At 43.6% G+C, this 22,078-nt stretch overlaps 1 protein-coding gene across 29 annotated transcripts in view; it reads right to left on the bottom strand.

Moving 5' to 3' along the window:
* The window catches only part of NFIA (nuclear factor I A), a 404,462-nt gene that overhangs the window by 73,445 nt on the left and 308,939 nt on the right, over window positions 1-22,078 (bottom strand). For all 29 annotated transcript variants that reach the window (XM_086841691.1, XM_086841711.1, XM_086841689.1 and 26 more), the window contains 2 exons: window positions 11,014-11,088; window positions 1,987-2,104 (listed from right to left, as the gene is read on the bottom strand). In XM_086841691.1, coding sequence (XP_086697817.1) covers window positions 1,987-2,104; window positions 11,014-11,088 — 193 coding nt within the window. The remainder of the gene's footprint in view (window positions 1-1,986; window positions 2,105-11,013; window positions 11,089-22,078) is intronic.

Below are 22,078 nucleotides of genomic sequence, written 5' to 3'. Positions count from 1 at the left end.
TTCAAACTTTTATTTTCAATCTTTCCAATTAGCCCAGACTCCAGTCCCATAAGAAGAAACAGAGGCAAGTGGATGATGGAAGAGCCCATTCTTGGTTCAAATGTTCACTTTATCCCACAATAAGAAGCATTTGACTCTGCAGCTGTGCCAGCAAGCGTAGAAAGCCCCCAATGGGTATCTCTGGCCAGTGTCAGCATTAAAGAATCCCCCTGTGATACATCACACCTCCCTCACCAGAGGCTCAGGACACAGAAGAGCCCTTTGAGTGGTCTCTGGTGGCCACTGGCTCCAGCAGTTCTGCAGGGAGAGGATCCCAGAGCCAAAGACACTCAGCTTGGCTCTGTTTTCCATAATGAGTTGTACAGACTGCGTGGGGACCTTACTGAGAATTTCTCTTCTAAGTACTTTTCCAAGGCTGGGCCAGCTCACTTTTTTTTTTTTCCCCCCCAAATCTGTATTCTATTAAGACTTCAGGCATTCAAGAACAGGCTCCTCTGTGTAGGGGGAACACATTTAACAGACATAAAATCTTCCACTATTGGTTTAGAGCTTGCAGCCTCCTCCCCACCCAGAGCTTTGCACAGGTAGGAGCTGGCGGGTGTGCAAAACCAGTTGGTGAGAAACAGGAAGAATAAGTCTTATGGCATGTGTGGAATGCAGGTTTGGCCATTCCTTAATTTAGAGAATTGTTATGTGTCAATAGGGGAAATTGTGTGCATACAATATAATTACCGCCTGATAATTCTGCTGAGTCTGTGTATTTAAAGAATTTTTTTTTTTCCTGACTGGGAACAGCCTAATGAGAGGAAAACAAACATATTACCAAGTTATTAACTACCCATGCTGTTTATAATTAGCTCCTTATCAGTGGTAGCTATTTGCAGAAGAATAGAAGAGCAACAACTGAGCTCTTAAGTAACATTAATAACCTCACTTTTGCTTCTGGAGTCACCAGTAAATTCTACCTGAGAATGGTGCTAATGATGAGTGCTGTAGGCTACACAGTTTACAGGCAAGAAAGAAACAGCACAAAGTTTTTAATTGATGTGTTATGGGAATTGTAGTCACTGAGCTTCATAACGTGCACACTAAGTGCAAGACAGAATGTTCTTCCAATCACTGCAAACTGTAAGAAGTTACTGCTAAGAGCCTCTCGTTAAAGATTATTATTTTTAAAATAAAAACAACAGCTATATTCAAACCAGAGAGATTTTTCACACATGCATTTGCTCACTGCAAAGCTGGTGGCACTGCAGGCTGAGATAAAAATGTAAAAGAGCGCTGGGCTGGAGTTAGACTTTCTTGTCATGTCTTTGAAATAAGTGATCTATTTTGGCTGTGGGGGAAAAAAAAAAATCAATCTGGTTCCTTAATAGTGTTCAAGACTACTCGAGTGACTGAGCTTGTTTATAAATCTAATCTCACAGATGATTAAAGTGAAAGGTAAAAAATAAAAAATATCCTTGTTTGATAGTTGGCATCTAAGCCGAAATCAAAATCAGATGGGGCAGTCATCTGCATTAGCAATTCAGTTTTCCAAAGGCTGAGTCACAAACTTCTAAATGCTTTATGAAAACTGAATGCTTTATAGACAGAGGTCCTAAAACAGTCTTAGTCTCACAGGCAACACTTTTTACAATAAAGAATACATGTAAGTCTATCTTAAGATATTCCTTGCATCTTATTATGCTCCAAGTTCTCTTCTGCCACAACGTGAAACTCAACAATTCCAGTGAAACTTCTGATACACCCAGATACAACCAGGAGCTACACAAGTCCATGCAGCAGTTTTTCTTAGAGGCTTGTACACACAAGAGAAACTTTACTGCAATCCAGCTGAACACTGAGCTCTGTGAATCTGAAACAGCTCCACATCGTGAGGCCCCCAAACAGCTTGTCAGAGAATTTAATGGTTACTTTCCCAGATGAGTAATGATGCTGGCCTGGGTTTCCAAGGAACCTGGTAGTAGGCAGAGATTAAATTACCTGGTAGAGGATGTGCTAGGTAAAGACCTCCTCATTGCTCCTGGGCTCATGCTGTAGTATGAAGAACTTTCCAAATCTGAGAGGGAGAAATTAGGGCCTGTTCCTGCAGCTATCGGTGCTGGGGAAACAAAAGAGATTGCAGTCAGTAAGTCATGTGAATATGGCATGAATTGCACTTCAAAATCACTTTCTTCTTCCTCATGAGTGTGTTTAGTTTCATGATGGGAACAGGTGGGATGTGGAAATTAGGAAATGCTAATGGTACCTGGCATTGCAATCAAGAAGATGGAAATTTTATCAAGAATACAATGTTCCATGACATAGAATCTCTCTTACATTCCTCCAAAGATACTATTATTATTTTTTAAAATTAAACAATTATGGCATGACTTCCTCGAAGCGCTGCTTTTCTATTAATGTCATTCTAACATTTAATGAAACTTGTTGCTTTTAGGACCACGTTGTCTCTGCTGGCATGGTTACAGATAGGCTGCATCATCCCTGTAGAGTGCTTGGCAGGATCTGTAAGCATCACAGGCAGGGAAACACACACCTCAGAACCTCTGGGGTACATGTGATGTACAGCCACAAGAACAGAGGTTGAAAAAGCAGATGAGAAACCCGAGCTCTTTTCTGCCTAAGAGCATCTGAGCTTTCCTCTGGCCTCTCCTCCAGATAAATCAGAGACATACAACTCCCCAAAAGTTTTATCCAGCAGTGAGCTTCTACTCTTCACCTCATCACCTTATCCTTATAGTACTGAAATTTTTATTGCAAGGGATATGAATCCCTGCAGTTTCCCCATCCTGGATCTTTGGTTCCACATTAAACATCACGGATTCCTACACACCCTGAGATTTTCAGCCATGAACTCCATGTGCTGTATTCTTGTGGGAGCAGACAAGGAACAGAGCAGCTTAACGCTGAAGTCAGCAGAGAATGGATTTCGTGCCGAAATGCCACTAATACAGCAAATGGTACCATGTCCACTGTGGCTGTTCCAGTGCTATTTACAGGACAATACAACTTCGGGGGCTGACAATTACAGATCATGATTTTCTCTCACATTTCAGAGCCATCTGAAAAAGGACATCCTGCACAATGAAATGCACCAGCTTGGCCCGGGCTGTATTGTCTGAGAGCCCTGATTCACAGCCACAAAAGCGAAGCAGTCTCAGTGCCACACAGGGACGCTGAGCCAACTTTAATCTTTGGTCTGAGAATCTGGCCCATTTTCAAACATGAAAAAATCTTTCAGTCCAATGGGGAAGGAGTGAGGAAATGAAGACAGGATAGCTCCTATCACCCAGCTAACATGTCTGGGCTGGGAGTGCTGCCACTGACTGTAACGGGGCCAGTTATTTCACCCCAAGTCTTAAGGAGCTCACAATGTCAGATTTGACAGAGGAATAATGTAGCTTTGCAGCTGCCTCATCATCCCCACAAGACAATTAGTTGTTGTTTGGCAAGGATCTTTTAAGAACGTCATTGAGACAGAAAGGGAACAGCCTGGATATCCACGGACTTTTAAAAGCCGGGGATGGAAAATGCACAATGCCATTAAAACTTGAGAAAATCTGGAATGATCATTAAAAGGAATTAAGTTGGGAAGTAATTTATGACAAGAACACTCAAATCCTTTGTTGTCTTCTCTTAACTATCATATGCTTCCTGCACACTGGGTATATGAGAGGGTGTGTTAACAGAGGGAAAGAAAAATTAAGCACAGTAAAATTAACTCGTTTTATCAATTTGTGCTTTCTGCAACAGTTTCCTGACAGCAGCTACAAGAGGCTGTAAAACTGATGAATTTGCATGGAAAAAGAAACCGGTGTAAGTAATTTGTGTAAAAGGTAACAGGGACATGGACTGCTATAATTCAGACACCCTGCAGATAGCAGACTGCTGCAGTGTGTGCAGTTATGGGTTAGAAAAATGACCACACTGCAGTCAGTCTGACTTGAATGGAAATCAATCATAAAGGTACTCTCTGCAGCATCTACTCCACAGTTTTCAGCAACTTCCTTGCCAAACTGATCTGTGCTCTGCAAACCCTTTTCCTGAGCAATTCCTCTGCACTCTCTGCCTCCCAAAGCCCAACTTACACACAGGTTTCCAAACAGGAACATAGAAAGGCAAGCACTAAATTAAAGCACTGATTCTTTCTGAGGCACAAATAATTTCCTGGGCATTGCCAAATCCATGAAACAGTTTTATTCCAAGGAGTTAAGGCAGAAAAACTGGTATGTGGGTAATGCTTCTCCTCTTTCTTTCCCCCTGCCGTGTTTATTGCCCTTTCCCCAAATCCTGGATATTTCTTGAGCTGGCCCTGTAGAAAAAAGGAATGTGTGTCCAGAGGAGGGGTAGGGTAGGAACAAGGTTTTTCTGGTGCTGTGTAAACTCAGTGCAAAGCAGAAAGGGCTGATCCCACAGGGGCTGCTGCCTGGGTAGCAAACACGAAGGATGCTGTGCTGGTCACTGGCCAAAACCACCTCGCCACACTCAAATGCCAGTTTGAAACCAGAGGGTTAAAGGACAAAACCCACCTTTAATAGACACCAGGGGATGTTAAAGTGCCTGGCTGGGCTGTGGGGGCCAGTACCTGAACCCTGTGGCAGTCCTTGCACAGAAGTCACCACCAGATCAAGGTCTCTGGCCCCAGAGGTGCTGTGGCAAAGGTTGCACAGGGTTGAGAGGTTCCAAAATCCCTTCTCCTGCCTTTCTGACAGTGCCTGTCCTCCACCAAAGCCTATTTTTACCTTTGCTTGCAGTAATTGCATTTACTGCTGTAAATCACAACAACGTGCTGGAGTTGTGGCTGCCTCATCCCTGCAAGTGCCCAAGGCCAGACTGGAGCAACCTGGGATAGTGGAAGGTGTCCCTGCTGCAATGAGATGGGCTGGAAGGTCCCTTCCAACCCAAACCATTCTGTGATTCTATGACTCCCAGAAAAGGCAGCACCTCTGCAGAATAAGCAGAGGGATCAAAGTGGTGCAAACTGTGGCAAAACTCTTGTCTGAACTAAAAAACTCTGTGTAAACTAAAAAACTTAGCCTAAACCAAACCTGTTCATTGCAGCAGACAACAATCCCTCACACAACCTCCCTACCCCTGTTCCTATGCCCCAGGAACACGCTCCACCCCACGTGGAGCAGTGTGGTGGGAACTGCAGCCTCACAAACTCCAATCAGCGACATCTAAAACACACCATTGCCCCTGTAAGAAATGCTCTGCAGCAAAGTGACCTCCTGACAGCTCAGGAACATCCCCCAAATGGGAAAGGATGTCAGAAACTGCAACTGTGAGTCAAAGCAAAAAGCTCACCAAGATGTCACCTGAGCCAGGGCTATGGGATGGAAGGAGGAGAGAGGGAAGGATCCCTCTTGCCCCACACCCAGCCTGGAGCCCCCATTTCAGCTGCTGGCATCACAAGAATTCCCTGTGCAGCTGGGACAGACTCAGAGGGGCAGGAGGAGCTGGTTTTCCCAAGCAGAGGAGGAGCAGGAAGGTTGGTGCCTCTGCCTGACACTTTTCCTCTCCCAGGATGCAGGGCAGCATCACCCTGCTCCCAGCCTGCTCCCTCCAGCTCAGCTCCTCACCCAAAATGTCAAGAAAAATAATGGAGAAATTAAGAAACAGCCCTCTGACTTAACCCAATTGCAATATTTATTTTGAAAAAAATTACTGAATTACAGAACAGGAAACCCACTAAATAAAACCAGCCAGGCTGGCATTTGTCTCCCTTGGAATACAGCACCTTCTTTAAGCCACATTAGTATTTAGTCTCTCTTTTTTCCCCCATTTGTATGTATTTACTTTCACAGAGGGGCTGGGATGTGACTCAGATCATTACACGTGTAACACTGCAGTGAAGTGATAATGTGTTTAAGGTTAGATGGGAGAAACACGACATTTGACTAATAAACTTTTTCCTGTGTTGTGACTCCATAAACAAAGGGAAACTCACTCTGTTGCTGCTGCTGGGAGGAAAGGGGACCTGGGTTGGGTTTTTTTTTTTTTTTTTGCAAGGCCTTTGTTTCCTCCACACTGTATCATTAGATTCAAAGAGATTTCACCCAATACAACAGATATGAAATGTGTGATGTTCATTTTAAAATTACAAGTACAGCCTGCTATTGACCATCTAATTATGCTGAGTTCCATTTATAAACATAGCTAACCACTAAGTTTATAGAGACTTTTTGTGCTGCTTTAATAGGATATTGATCGAGAGCAAGGTTTGAGTGGACTGCCATTGAATTGTGTAATGGCATACAAAAGGCAAGGTCACGGCAACTGTTCACTCTATGCCTGCAGTCTATTTTTTATTATAATCTTTTTTTTTCTCCCTCTCATACCCAAGCCCACACAGAGAGTTTCGGATAGCAGTGCTTTGCTAAGGAATATAGAGTATCTTTTTAAATGTTAATTTTCATGCTGCTGACTTTAACTGCCTTCACTGTGTAGTGCTTAGTATAGCAGAAAACACCCAGGCTGCAGCTCGGGGAGAGCAGGTTTATCACACCCCAGTTTATCACACACGTGCTCTGTGAGGAGCAGAACGGCCTCCCCTCCTCTCCTGGGCTACAAGACGGCATCCACTGCCCTCCACAAGAGCAACACCTCTCCAAAGGCACCCAGGACCTGCTGGGATTCACTGTCCTGGTGGGAAAAGCTGGATGAGAGGCACGAGGAGGCTGCATTTCCTCAGTGGCACCCTCGCTCCGTGCCTGGAGTGCTGGCAGTGCCTCTCCATCCCTCATGCCAAGGACATTTCAGCCCCTGTCTGCATCCCCAGAGCTCCGTGCCCAAGCCTGGCACCTGCTGCATCGGTGTGGCAGGATCCTGAGCTCCCCAGAACGTCCTGCCCACAGGAATTTGAGTGTTTCAATATATAATTGATAATTAGCTGGACTGTTTCTGTGTGTACACAGCAGCAGTGAGCAGGTTGGTGTGCTTGTGGTGCCACAGGCTCACGAGAAGGATGAGGAGTCCCCCTGCACTGCTCCTCGCAGCACACGTTGAACCCAACGTGTGGCATTTTCAGGCCAGGGTGCAGTCAGAATTCCCTTGTTTATCAGCACGAGAAATGATGTCATTTTGACAAATAACACACCACCAAACAAATATGTTTGATTTGGCTCTAGTGAACGTTCATAAATCCTGAATCTTTCTTCACATCCTGGGCAGTGCAGTTTATCTGGCTGCTGGAATGACCTCCGAGGGAGGAGATCTTCCCAGCAGCTCTCCCTGCACAAGAGCACATGGTGCAGACTCCAAGCCAAGGAGGGGGGAATGCATTCCCTGTGCCTTTCTCCCTGCTCCAGCCTGCCACGACCTCCCAGCCCTTGCCAAGGGAAGGTGGCAGCAGAGCCACCCCTCTGCCAGCACCTTCTGCAGAGGTTCTCCTCCAGCACCCCGAGACCGCTGCCCACAGCCAGGGAATGTTTTCCTGACAAGGGGAGAAAAGGAGGAGGTTTCACTTGGCCAACAGCTGGCTGTCAGTCCCCAACCCCGTCCATCTCCAAGGCTTCTGCCTCCCAGCCTTTTGTTGTCAGCACAGGCCTCTCCAGAGAGGGAAGAATGAAGCCTCTATTATCTGGAAGGGTCTCCCCAGTATCTGGGGTGACAGACAACGCTCAGAGAGGAGCTCACACCCTCTGCCTGCTAATAATGGAGGAGAACTGACAGCATGAGCTGCAACACCCACATCAGATGGGCTGGAGAGGAGGCTTTGTTTTTCAGATGCACATCTAGGATCTCTTTTCTCTGTTTTACTAGACTCTGCAAGACTCAGCAGCTGGGCAGCATTTTGAAAGAAAATCTGCATCTATAGGACTGAAGAAAGCAAGTTTCTGTTACCAACACAGTCTAGACTTGTTCAATAGCTCACAGAAAGTGTGATGATCAGCACTGATAGGCAAGATAGATAACAGAAACAGCTGACCTTTCACTTGATTAATTCATTCCCCAAATTTGCATGACGGAGACAACTGACTCTTACTTGAGGCTCCTTGTCATGTGGACCTCTGGGAACTTTACTAAACAAACCTGGCACATAATTGCTACCCACAATATTTTGTAAGATTAATTTTAGATAACAGCTGCCGAGGGCCAGTTAAAATTGGGGGAAATCGCTTATTTCTATCATGATATTGCCAAAAGCAAGCATAGAAAGAAAAATAACAGTGGGCATACACAAAGAGGACCTTTTTGGAAGGAGGACTGGTCTCAAATCAGGACACAGGAACATGCAGACAGCCCAGAGAGGGTTACATTAACTTTAAAAGACCTTGCATACCAATTTAGGCAAATATGCAGCAATTACCTTGTTGCTCTGTTATGTTAAATAATTCTTTGAATATGAGCATATGAATTAGAACTGAGTTTTCTGGGAATATGCTGCTAGACTTGACACTAAACATATCCTACTGGGTAGCCAGGGCATGTCAGGCTGTGGGCTTCTCAGACCTCATAAAGTAAACAAGGTTAAGGCTGGTCAGTACATGTCTGGGGCATCTCCAAGGAAAATCCAGGGTGCTATCAAAAGCAGTGTAGCTAAATCAGTTGCTGGCACTCTTCCCTCTGAGTCAGTTCTGAAGTGATATCCCGATATGCTTTGGGGACACTATTTTTGGTAGAGGTGCTGGCTTGTAGACAGGATATAAAACTGAGGTCTTGACCTGCCAGGATTATTAAAGAGCCCATGAAAAACAGTGCAAACCCCCGTGTCTGGAACAGATAAAAGCTGAATCTTTGTATTTTTTCCCCACCAACACCTTCTTCCTTATTTTTAATAAAGTCCATGCTCTTCCTGCGTGCAGGTGCCCCATCCTTAAAGGTGGTGCACGTCAACTGCAAGCAGAGGGAACATCTCAGACACAGCTCATAATTTGCAAAACATGCTGAGTGCTAGGATTTCTGATACCCAGTGTTTCAGTTTAGTTACAATAAAATATCAGGGAAAATTAATAAGCTTGAAACACGATGCTCACGAGGTCAGTGCCAAGCTCTGGGGGAGGCTGGGAAGGCTCCAGGCAGGAGTGGGGCACTTTCCTAGGAAAAGTGCACACATGGAGCACGGCTGACAGAGTCCAGAGGCAGCTCTGCTGTGCAGGGCTCCTCCAGCCAAGATAAGGCTGTGGGGAAGTGGGATGCCTTGCACAGGGGGAGGGTGAACCCTTCAAAAGCCTCGTGCTGCGCGCTGAAATGAAGTGACACAACACGGGGACGCTTAAATCCCGGTGACAACCTGGGTTTGTCCACCCTGGCTGCAGGTACCAGCCAGTGTCTGCTCCCTGTACAGCCAGTTAAATGCCAAAGTCTCTGCTTAAGCACTTCAGCAAATGAACTGATTGGCAAATGTGCCGAGCACTCAGCAGCTCCTCTTGACTTCTGAGTCCTCTTAACTTTGCCCTTCTCTCAAAATTCCCACCAGTTGTCAGGGAAGGAAGCTCAGGAGAAATGGTTTCTTTTTCTCTGCCTCTCTCTAGGGCACATAGATCTCAAGTATCTCCCATTCATCATGCTTTTCTTGCACCATCCTTTTCTTGAATGTAAAGCAAATTTACTAGCTAGTGTCTTTCCAAGAGAGGAAATAAAGCAGGAAAATCCTCTGAGAAACTCTGTGTTCCGACTCAAAACCACAGATTTTCTACTAGGTTTGTGCCAGTTAGATCCTAGCCCCAGAGTGACTTAAATTGCATGCCCAGAGCAGCACACAAGTAAGTATTTCTACTATCCAGGAGGAGAACCATTTTTATCATTTAAAGGGACTGGTTGCACACCAAAGTTTTAAAGGAGCACACAGCTGAGGGTTTCACCTGGAGCAGTGGTGATTTGTGATAATGTGATATTATCCCACAGCTCCACAGTAGCTGGAGAAAAGATTCACAGAATTTGGGTTTGGAAGGGACCTTCAAGGTCATGCAGTTCCACCCTGCCATGGGCAGGGACACCTTCTACAACACTTCCAGGTTGCTCCAATCTGGCCTTGGACACTTCCAGGAATGAGGCAGCCACAGCTTCTCTGTGCCAGGGCCCCTTCACCCTCACAGGGAAGAATTTTTTAGATCCCTAAAGGACTTGTTCCTACAGGCCTGGCTTAGCAGCAGTGTCTCTGCAAGACCCTGTCCATACTCTTTCCTTGGACTGTCTGGATTATGTCATAGCAAAACACAATCAATGCACCTTTGATCAATGGAACAGGGTGGTGACAGGTCCTCTTAATTCAGTGTTGTTAGTCAGTATTGACAAGTCTGTAATGACCATGCTGCAGTGTGTCACTCATGCTGGGGGCATTAGCATTCTTTAAAGGTCAAAACCCAAATCCTTCCAGAAGACAGAATTCCACACAGCTAATGGAAAACGTGGGCCTGGGGAAGTCAGGGTGGGTGAGATTATCAGGGCTGAAGTTGGCACAGTTCTTAATGACTTCAGTAACTTGCAGGTGGTACAAACCCCAAATTCAGAGGATAACCTGAGTTGGAAGGAACCCACACAGATCATCCAAGCCCAACTCCTGGCCCTGCACTGGGACAGCCCCAAGAATCACAGACACACACATGTCCACATGGCATGGATGAACACAATGTGAGAAAACAGCATCAGAAAATTTCTAGGCTTATGTGCACAGATCAGGTAATTTCCAGAGGTGTGGTTACAATACAGCCCTTGGATCCTGCAAGGGATCCAGGAGAAGCTGATTTCTGCATTCCTTTGTCTGCACTCTGCCCATTTTCAGCTGGATACCAGATGAGCTTATCAACTTGCAGATGCAAGTTTGCAGAATCAAATGATATATCAGCTCACTTTAAAATTCTGCTGATTTATTTTCACCCATTAAAAGAAGTGGCACATAAATGCTGTCCACTGGCAAGAAGAGGGGAGAAGAGAGTCCTAATTTTCAAGATGCTGTTTTTGAATTGAGGAAGGGAACAATAAGAATCAAAGGGGGGAAAAAAAAATAAGCCAACAACCAACTTGGATTTCAGAAACCACATAAACCAGCCCCAAAATGATACTTACTTTGTGAGACTCTTACTAGCTCAGTCACACTGAAAACACCTGATGTGACAAAACTGTCCTGGAAGCCCAAATGTCCTACAAAACAAACAGAGTGAGAGAACTGCGATTAGCTTTAAGCATTTAATGACAGTATTCTCAGATAGTTTACTTTCATTTAGACTTAAAATGTGACATCTAATTTCCCACTTAGCAGTAATTATTGTTTATGTAGGTGGGTAACCAGTCATACAGCTATGTAGGCTGCTTTGTGGTTTCTATCTAGAGGTTAGGAAAGCTAACATGACACATCAGCAGGGAGATTTTTACATGTTAAAGCATCTCAACAGGAAATCTGAAACAAAAGAGGACTATTTTAATAAACGGTTACCTTGGATGACCCCTAATGACTTCACAACTGAAATGAAAATACTGTACCTAGGAAACAGACAGGAGAGCTAAGTTCCATAATCGTTTTAAACATTATTCTCTAAAGAAACATCTGATCAGGATTATCTACCCATTCATTCAAACCAAACAAGATTTAAAGATGTGTTCTTCATTTTTCTAAGGTTACACCAGGGGGATCTTAAAAGAGCAGATGGTTAAAAAAATTTAAATTAAGGCCTTTTTAACTAACTAAAAAAAAAAAAAAATAAAAAAGCAATTCTAACATTTAAAACTAAGTTTTGAAAAGAAAAATAAATCTATGCATAAGAAAAAGTATTAACTTTGAGCTGTGGACTGTCTGTAGGAAGCAGGGCGGACGCATCCACGCATCCCTTGTGCAAGGAATGCCTCTACACTCGGTATCAAAATGTGATGGCACTTTACATAACAGTATTTTCCTTCTTCTCTGCAAACATGCCTACCACCAAATGTTCATTTAATTTTCACGGGTATGCTCAGTGACAAAGGAGCAGGGATCCAGCAGCTCAGGCGGGACAGAGCCGGACTTCAATTAGAGGGAGGCTGCACTCGGCCGGCCAGGCTGACCTCCTGCTTTGGAAATCAGGGTCACAGGAGAAATCGCAGGATAAAGGGATTATTAAAAGAACTGTAAAGTCCTGCTTGCCCACAGGATAAGTGGCATACCTTTTTAGGTTGTCCTACTTAGAGTCACTGATTCCTGCGCACGCACACATTTATTATTGAGTGTTTTGCAGGGGCACCATCTGCTCCGTCGTTAATTGTTTGTCGGGCTCAGTACGATTTCCCCGCATTCCAAATATTCTCCTGCACCCCACGCTCATGCTGGGAATACCTGTGCACCCTTCTCTAATGACCAGAGCAACAGGAGTAATGCCAGCCGGATGTTTGTATTCCTGGTTTTCTTTTGGGGTTGTTTAAACAAACCCAGAATATCCCACAGCCATTTCTACCTGCGGAATGGCACGCAAAAACAATTCGTCCTCCGTACAGGACTGCAGAGGGTGGAATGTCAGGCAGTGTGTCAGGGAAAGGTTTGGGAGAGATCTAGAGGGAGGTGAGCCATTCACCTCCAGCCAAGATCCCATGGAATTCTGCTCCTACACAGAAGAAGTTCCCTGTTTCTGCGAGGAGCCCACGGTGCCAGATGAACGCAGTCTCTGAGCTAACAGACTCCAGACAAGTTTCTGCATCAGGCATGTTTTTATACTCCAGCAATAATGATGAGTTTTCAAACTGTGTATATGTATATCTTTGGGCATCCTTGTGTATGTGTGTATACATATGTATTATGTACACAAACATATAAATATACACAAATCTGTCATGCTCCAGCTGTAGATAAATGTACTATAAAATATTGAAATTGATGCTGAAATTCAACACAAACAAATTCCTCAATCTGCAAACAAGGTTTTTATTTACATCAAGAGAATAAATTTTTCTCTACTTCAAATGAAAAAAAATGTTCTCACAAGCTTTTATTTTTCCTTATTTTCAATTTAGAAATAGCTCCCAGATAGCTCTAAGTGCTTTTGCCTGATGTGCTTTGTATTTTCCCACAATAAAGGTGATGACTACCCCATTCTGCTTTTTAGAAACGGTTGCTGCCCATACACAACGTTTGTTCATCGCCGATTTCCCAAGTATTTTTAATATGAAGATCTACTTTTCATATGCTGCAGCAGACCTGCCTATTGAATTAAATGATCTGTGAATTAAAAATAATTCTCTTAGGTCTTCACTGAAACCACTCATGTGCCTAAAATTAAGCATATGCTTAAGTGCCTTGCTGGATGGGGGCCAGGACGCTTACTACTCCGCAGAGCCCTTCGGAGGGAAGCCAGTCTATGCTATGTAACTTCTCACACTGTGCTCATCATGGCAGCATCTGAGCAACTTCCAGAAGTGCATCCAGCAATGCCACGAACATCTGCCACGTGTTGTTTCTCTCCCCAGCGCAGAGCACTGGCTCTGCTCTGGTGTCCACTCCCACCTGCATCCCCCAGGCAGGTTCCTGCTGCACCAAGAGTGAAGGTGAAATTTAAATATGGAAGGAAAAAGAAAACCAAACCAAATAACCCTGAATCACAGCCATGGTAGGGTATTTGGCTGATTTTTTAAAGGGAAAGCCCAGTGCACTTTGTAATTATCCAGTAAAAATGTGATTGTGGCAAGGCAAACCGTGTTACTTTAACCTGTCACACACAGGTGAAACCAGAAATGAAAGTGCCATTTTAAATTCATTCTGACTCTCAGGGCATGAGAGAAGATGAATAAGTTATCTTGGGCATGCTGACTTCAATATTCCTAACTTGGGTGCACTTGAAATGTCCACTTATTCCTGCAGGAACATTCCTTATGGGAGCACATGTAACAGTAATCATTAAACAACAGCACGCAACGAGCATGGTTAGATTTTCATCCTTCAATACCAAAAATAAACATTTCACAAATGAAAGGTGTATTTCCCAACTCTCCAATTTGGTATTTACTTATAAACATTAGGAAATCGGGGGCTTGTCTCACCAATCATAAATAATGCTTTGATACCCACAAAAGCCATGCCCTCGGCTTAGAGCCAGATTATGAATGTATTTTGAGGTCTGGTTGGTCTGTGAATTTGCAGTTGGTTTGTGAATTTCAGCAGAACCTCATGGAATTTTTAAAGGTTTGCCTGGATGGCTCAGACTGCAAAATCCAGGCCTAAGACTCTTGTTTTTGGGAGTCTCGTTTTCGAGCTGGCATAACAGTGAGAGAAGAAAATGAGGGAAATAGCACAAAGAACTTAAATGTGTAAAAGAAGCATTACTGGGAAACAGCAGCACTGACAAAAGATGTGAAGCTAACATTATTAACGGGGGTCAAAATGCAAAGAATGTATCCATTTGGCTGATCCACTTAGTTCTGAATGAGAAGAAAAATAGGTAAAGTCAAGCAATTGCATATGCAGATGTTAGCATTAACAAGCTCCTGCACTGAAAGGATGATTAAACACCCTGAAAGCTCCAAAGATTTACTTTTCACAGGGCACTTTACTGAAATAGTTGCACTGTGATAATTTCACTCAATATCCAAGAGATGGGACATTGAACCTGCTGTGTATGGCAGGTTGTGTCTGCAGCTTTGTGCAACAGCCGCAGCCTGGTAGTAAAGCAGGTGCTCAAAATGAACCTTGCAGAGTTCATTCACTGAAATTTTGGGTACAAATTAAGACACGTGGCTGGCCAGGGCAAGCCCTGACTCAGCAAAGCTCTTGGAGCAGGTGCTTCATATTCATCACACGCCTGACTAAAGCACGTGCTCCCTGCCCTGCCAAACAAAGGTGGGCTGACAACCTTCAGGAGGAATTAAAATAAATGGTTCAACCATTCCTTCAGTCAAGTCTAGGGGCAGGTAGGACTTAGCTCATCACCTAAAATCTCACTTTGGCCCACAAGGATGATCATCTTTCCCCTAAGGGAGGAAAATACCCAGGGATAATATGACCAAATTGAATGAAGCAGATCCGGATAGTGACTAATAAATCACTGAGCACAACACCACAACGTTATTGTACCAGCTGCCACATGGAAAACATCTTTCCATAACTTGATGGCTGCTTTGACTGGGGAGAAAATTCCCAATGCCATTTACATATTCTTCTTTTGGATCCCAGCAAAGAAGGCAGAAGAAAAGGCTTCAATTGCTGGAGCCTAATTCTGATCTCTCTCTCAAAGAAGTTTTAAACAAATCTTTCTACACTGATCAAATGGAGTTTCACCTCATTTTCTCCTAATTTACACTGGCAGAGGAGAAATCAGGATTAGGATTTGTTGTCTAGTGCTATTTGTTTTGAATTATTAAGCAAACATTCCTATTTCAATGAGTAAACGTGTACAAAGGCAACTAACCTTCATCCTAAAATGGAGTTTACAGGGAGAGTATTGTCTGCTTTCCCAATTAATGCAGTAAAAAGGAGTCTCAGACGTTGAGCTACCAATCAAGAGCTTGTGTTGTAGCTTGAGAAAATCATGACTGATGCAATTACTTTTATGTAGAAAGTCTGAATATAGTCTATAGGTTAAAGTTCATTGGGTTATTGTTCCTTAATTGAATATCTGAAGATGTTTTCAAGGTGCTCAAGGTATTATTGTTATTTAATTAGCAGGCTTCCTCGCATAATCCAACAGTATAATTTTTGCTATAAAATAGTTAGACTGCACCATAAATATACAAGGTGTTTTCTAAACAGAGATACAGCTGGTTTCCTGAGAACCAAGCTTAAATAAAACTGGGAGAGAGTTACTCCTTTGAAGATGAAGAAGTCCAAATGCAGTTATTTTCCTTCCACTGCAATCTGAGTGACAATGTATTAAGCTTCAGAGAGCAGCTTTTGGGGAGACTTTGATTCCTTTTCAGCATTTTGAAATTACACAAGTCCCCCAAACTAGCACTGAACCCATTTCTAAAGCTTTTTACATGTTCAGCATCCCACTATACATAGCCATCTTAAAACCTTAAAATAGTAAAAATCAATTAGGGTCTCAAGCCTATTATCTTAACCAAATGCCTGATTAAAAGAAAAGCCCTCTCTGCTCGAAGTGCAACTTGATTCCTTTTGGTTTTATCCTCTATCTAGATAATCCCGTGTTTCACAAACAATGTGGAGCAATAATGTGGATGAGAAAATTAATGTCTGTATCACACGGCACACGCAGGCCTGGAGAGAGGGGATGTTATCAGAGGGAACCCGGCTCACCCCGAGGACTCCCAAAAGATTAGCTGTTCCATGGCTGCTCTGGCTGAGGAGGATGGGGGTGAGGGAGTTACTCCTAATCTGCATTCTCCAGCAAAAAAAAGGAAGGACTGAACATGCGTGCTTCAGTCCAGACTTTCGTAACATTTACACTCTGCTTAATTGGAAGGTGAGTTTATCAAGGCTGTGCTGACCCAGCTGAGGCAGCCCTGCCACTGCTGAGAAAGAGCTCAGCTCTATCCCACGCTGGAAATACAAAGCAAGATCCAAGGAGTTAAGCTGTATATCTAAAAAAAAAATAACTCTGAATCTAAAAAAAAAAAAAAAAAGGAGATGGAAGAGACCTTCTATGCCAGCCACAATACTCTGTCCAAGGGAATGTCTGTGCCATTCTGATGGCAGACAACACCAAGCTGGGATACTGCATGTAGGAACAATGAAATCTGCATCTACCAGCAGCCCCCAAGTACTGATCACCAGAGCTGCCACGGTGGCCTTATTTTAATTGCTTTGCACAAAATGCATTCCTCAAATTTGCAAATGATAAACCTTTCATGGTAAATCAGACCACATTTTCAATTCATGGACATTTTATAGAAGAGTTAAGCAAGACATTATACATTAAAGGTGATGCAGAAACCTCTCTCATTCCCTGACAAATGCTCCCACTCCTACTTGTTATTTCCAATATCATTTTAATGCCACAGCAATAGCTCACCTTGGACAAATTGTACATTTTCTTATGAAAATAACTGTGGGGCCACATGTCACAGATGCTGTTATTTTCCCTGACTCACTACCTGCCTTTGGCTGAGGTTTTAAGAGCCAGAACTTTCTTTGTGGCCCATAGCAGGATGGATTAGACCGTCCAGGGCATGTCGTGTTAGTACAATAGAGGAACACTTTTAAGACTTTAAAGTCATGTAATACAATTCTAGGCTGGATCTTTCTTGTTAAAAAAAGTAGAATGGGAGTGATTGAAAGAGAAAAGGGCCAATATTTGACAACAGAAATCAGCATAACCTCCTAACAGCGGCAGTCATGGATGACTGCCCTTTGACCCAGGGAGATTATGTGGGATTTCAATGACAACAGCTGGAAGTGAGCATGTGAGAATAGAGAACACAGATCTGAGGCCTCCTACAAAAGACTGCACAATCCCTGCCCAGATCTGAGTGTTGATTAGAAATTGTTTCCTGGTCCTGGCTTAATAGACTGTGATAATGAAAGTTTTGTTAACCCTTCACAATATGCAAAACCACTGGTAAATGATTTGCCTTTTTGGGTTTTAGCTAAAAAGTCTGTATCCAGCAGACAGTGAAATTGTCTGTCTAAAGCTGCTCGTTTTTGTGGGTGCCCTGAGCTGAAGTTCAGCTCCTTTCCCATATGGTTTGTGGCCACTGGGAATCAACATCGGCTGAGGGTGGCTTGGAGGAAGGACTCAGCGTTCCCTAAGGAACCCGCCTGAGCAGGGATGCTCCAGGGGTGGATCAGAACACAAATACATGTGTTATGCTCTCCCTGTGTGCTACCTTTCCTACTCATGGCTCTTTAGAATCTCCAGTGAGAAAAATGCCTAATTATGCTGTTGATATTTGTCATATTGAGCTTCAGGGCTGCAAATTAATAAATATGGACCACGGCAAACATTTCATCAGGTGTGTCACCAACAGCCTGATCCTGCACGGATCCACTGCAGCCTCAGCTCTTAGGAGATTCAAACTCATTTTATATTTAAGTGCAGAGACAGTGGAATTAATGGAAACTTATTACTGCTAATGAACCGATTACAGATTGCAATCAATCACGTCAGGTTTTGTCCAAGTGGTGGCACACGGATAGCTCCTTTCTCTTTAAGACAAAGGTCTTCTTGAAACATTGAAAGCATTTCAATTCACATTAAGGACCTTGTGTAATGGAAACCATTCCAAGATCTAAGATGTCTGGTGTGGGTTTTCATTTCTGATGGCTCCTAACATCATTGGGTACTTTTCAGTACTTGTGTGTGTGAGCAATCAGTTAAATACAGATTTTTGATATAATGATAAAAATTTAGAATCTCCCTGTCTACCATAAACCAAATTTGATAAAAAAAACCTGCAATAATACTGATAGGGGCCTATAGCTTGAAAAACAACAGATGTCTTAAATTACCATATTTCTGTTTCAGGTCCTCCATCCAAAAATGAAATATTAAAGAAAAGAAGGGAAAAAAAAAATCATTATAAATGGTCATACTCATTTGGCAGCTTATAAAATAATGTGCCTCCTCAAAAGCGTTTCAAAGTAAATGAGATGAAATCTACCTTGGGATAATAATTCTGGAATATTTATAGCATCCAACAATAAAAAGAGTAATAAAAAGAAAAGTCTGCCTCCCTGAAAATAATAATATGAAGGAGTTATTTATCTTCATATTTTCATATCAACCCTGGTTACATGAGCAATGACAGCTGAGATCTCCAAGGTCTGTGGTGATATTGCCAGTGACTCAGTGTCCAAATGGGGCTTCCAGGGAAAGCTGGCAGGATGTGGTGCTGCAGGGTGTTCCCTGGGCACCCACCAACAGGCACCCACCCACCCCATGGCAAATATGGGCACTGGAGGGGAAGACCCAGAAGGGGATATTGCCATCCCTGCCCATCTCCATCTCCGAGGCCTCTGTAAAATCATGTCCCAGTCATGAGCTCAGCATTGCATTCACCCCAGACAGCTGGGAAGCCTCCTCAAGTGAGTAATGTAAGGATCATAGTTCTATCCACTGGTCATTTCTTGATGTCAGCACCTTATTTCTGGTGGAGCCTGAAACTGTGGGTTTGTACGACTCGCTTGGCTGCGGCCCATGGCGCGTGCTCCATCCGCCGCCCTTGCTCCTCTCTCCATCACCCATCCTTGCTCCCGTCACTCCTCACCAAGTATCAACTGGTATTTTGCCTCCTGAATCTGTCCCCTGGTGTCTAGGAAGCTGCTGGCAGGAGGAAGGAGCCGATGGCAGGGCCAGGAGCTGTGGCCGCGTTCCGGTCCGCACGCCGCCGGAGCGTGCCTTGGAACACCAAGAGTCTACTTGGGTTTACACTGCTCCAAATTAGAATTTAGCTACAGTATTAATGCCATAAATATTATTGTTCATGCTGTGTGAAGAACATCAGTGTGAAAATAAATGTAAGGATATTTAAAAACTGGTGTGGAATACTTAGGTATTCAGACTAATCACGGGCTGAAATAAGCACATTTGTTTCAAATCCTGTTTATAGCACTGCAGCCCCTCCCTCCTTTAAATCTTCCTCTTAACCATAGTGATGTTTATTGAATACCTGTCATTTCTCCAGCAGCATGTGCCAACAGCGGCTCACCAGTGCCAGGCTGCATGAAAACCCTTCTGTCTCCTATTCTCCAAGGGGCTCCCTTAGATCAACCACTACCATACCCAATACACTGAAACCCATAAATTTGCAGATACTGTAGTCAAAATTCTTAACAGGAAAGTGCACCCATTTTGCCCAGTGTAGCATACTGAAATATCACATGGTGAGAAGCATTTCTCACCATGTGTAAACTGTCAATTTGATTTGAAATTAAAATTTTTGATTAACATGAGCATTTCTGAGCCTCCCGCTGGCAGCAGCCCTATTGCTGAAAAGTGACATGATTTGTGACACACATGCTGTACAGAAGCCCCATGCCAGCAATTGTTAAAACCATTTTCATTCTGCTTTAATATGGTATGACACTCAGGAAAATAATTTTAATATTTAGGAGAAAGAGGGTAAAGGCTTAAGGACTGAAGTCCTTTATGGGTGTAAAGCGGGATTAGAGCAGCACTGAAAATCAGCACGGAGGTCTCCCCATCTCACAAGTCATGTCTCTTTTCAGCAACAGGAACCATCTGCAGGAGGCTAAGAAAGGTCCGTGCCGAAGCACAAAGCCTTCTTTTAAATCCAGTTGATATTTCAAACACAGCATGAGGTACTTTCCACCTATGAATGCCGAGATGCTCGTGCACGGCGAAATGCTTGCAACTCCAATAATTAAACCCTCTCGGATGGGAGGTAGGATTTTCTGGTTTCCACAGCAGTCTGTTATTTTTTCCATGTTTATCATCTCCCCGGAGATATCAGTGGTCACCGGAGATACCAACATTTATACAGCAAATTACTTATGAAAGAGGTAAGTTTGGTGACTACTGAGACTTTTAAGGCCTGGAATTTACCTCTTCATCAGGCTGCTGGGAAGATCTTTGCTAGTTTAAACAGCTACCAAGTGAGCACAAGAAGCAGGACAGATTTTAAGGCTCAGATGTACGCAGGCAGGAGACAAAAGTTCAGAGGGGATTTTTATCAACGTAAGCCTGTGTCACTGCTGCAAGCTGCTGACTCAACTGTGTCACCTGCGTGTTTCTCACAGTGGATCATTTCTTTTCCAGTAACATCATGTTCTGAGGAAGTTTATCATGAAACAAGTATCACGAACAGTCATTCTGAGCAGCAGAACAGCTTTGATATGTGTCGACACGCATCTGACTTTTCTTTGAGCTCTTAACGCTGTTCATCACATTAAACACTCTGCTCTGCTGGACTCTCTGTTCCTAGTAAACACAGCGATTTCTAATTGCCATAACACAGCAAGCTAAAAAAATATAGTATTTCAAAAGTAATTTTAGATGGTGAAATGAAATACCAGGATGATTCAGATGCCCTGGAAGCACTCAGGCCTGAACATAAAGCCATGGGCTCATTTACGTTGATAAGGGAGCAGGAGAACTCAATCTGCATGAAAAACACGATCCTCAATAAAGCTGTGATACATAGTTACTAGAAGTATGCAGGTTCTTTTAAATAAGTCTTAAGTTTAAATAAACATTGTGTATAAATATCTGATTTTAATTAGTATTTTGCCAAGAAATTATACAACTGCACTCAAGGATGCTGTAATTATTTCAGGATCTATAAAAGCCTCCCTCAGCTGGTGGTAGGTAAGTGCACCCTCCAAGGTTACCCTTCAGACACGTCTGGAGCCTCACTGAGGGAGTCTGAAGCCCTGTGGACATAGAATTAGGAGGCTGTAAAAAGAGGTATTGGGAGTTTTTAATGTGCACGTTAGTTTATAGTTATAGGAATAATCCATGTATCCAGGTAATATGGCAGGATTCTCTAGGAAAGCCCAGAGTCCAGAAGGAGCTGGTGAGGACAGGGTCAGGCGAGGGCAGCTCCTCTGCCTCACTCTGCTGGGTGATACAGACACAAACCCTGGTGATTTCACCCACTGGTTCCTCTCATCCTCCCCTCCTGGCGCTCCCCTCTCTTCACACTCACACTTCTCAAAGACCGTGGCAGGACACCACGATAATGGAAGCTGTGCAAGTATCTGCCCAAGATTAGATTGTACAAATGTGATGTGAAAGCAAGGGAGCTGGGCATGGAAGCTAAGTCACGAGGATCAGCCAGCTCCACCTTTCCCCATGGTTTTCCTCCCCCTTCAGAGCTACTTCTTTACACCTTCTCAGCTGCCACCAACGGTGAGCAAACTGGAATTCACTGTAAACTCCATGGATATTGTCTATTTACCTGCTGGCCCTTAATCTGAACGTTTGGAGTGTTCCCTCCAGGAGTCTCTTACTCCTCTATTCTTTGAACAGAGCTAACTCTGATAGCTTCTAGTCCTAAGCAGGGTGAAGTCTACTGGTTAGATTATTAGTTATTTTTGTTATCATTACTAAAATATGAGTTATTTTAACTAACTTTACACTTTAGTTATTCTTGTGGCTGGGGAGGGAAGAGATTTGTCATGTCATGCAATCATCTGCCTCTGACTGGCTCCACTGGGAGAGTGAAGGTGCATGGGCAAAGTACTGCACAGCCCTGGAAGCAACACAGCCCCATCCCGGGTGACCCCGGCTCTCCAGGCTCGTATCCCAGGCTCTGC

This window comes from Cyanistes caeruleus, chromosome 9, assembly GCF_971803275.1.
Source record: "Cyanistes caeruleus chromosome 9, bCyaCae1.hap1.1, whole genome shotgun sequence".
Lineage (NCBI taxonomy): Eukaryota > Metazoa > Chordata > Aves > Passeriformes > Paridae > Cyanistes > Cyanistes caeruleus.
This window is presented reverse-complemented; position numbering and strand designations above follow the sequence as displayed.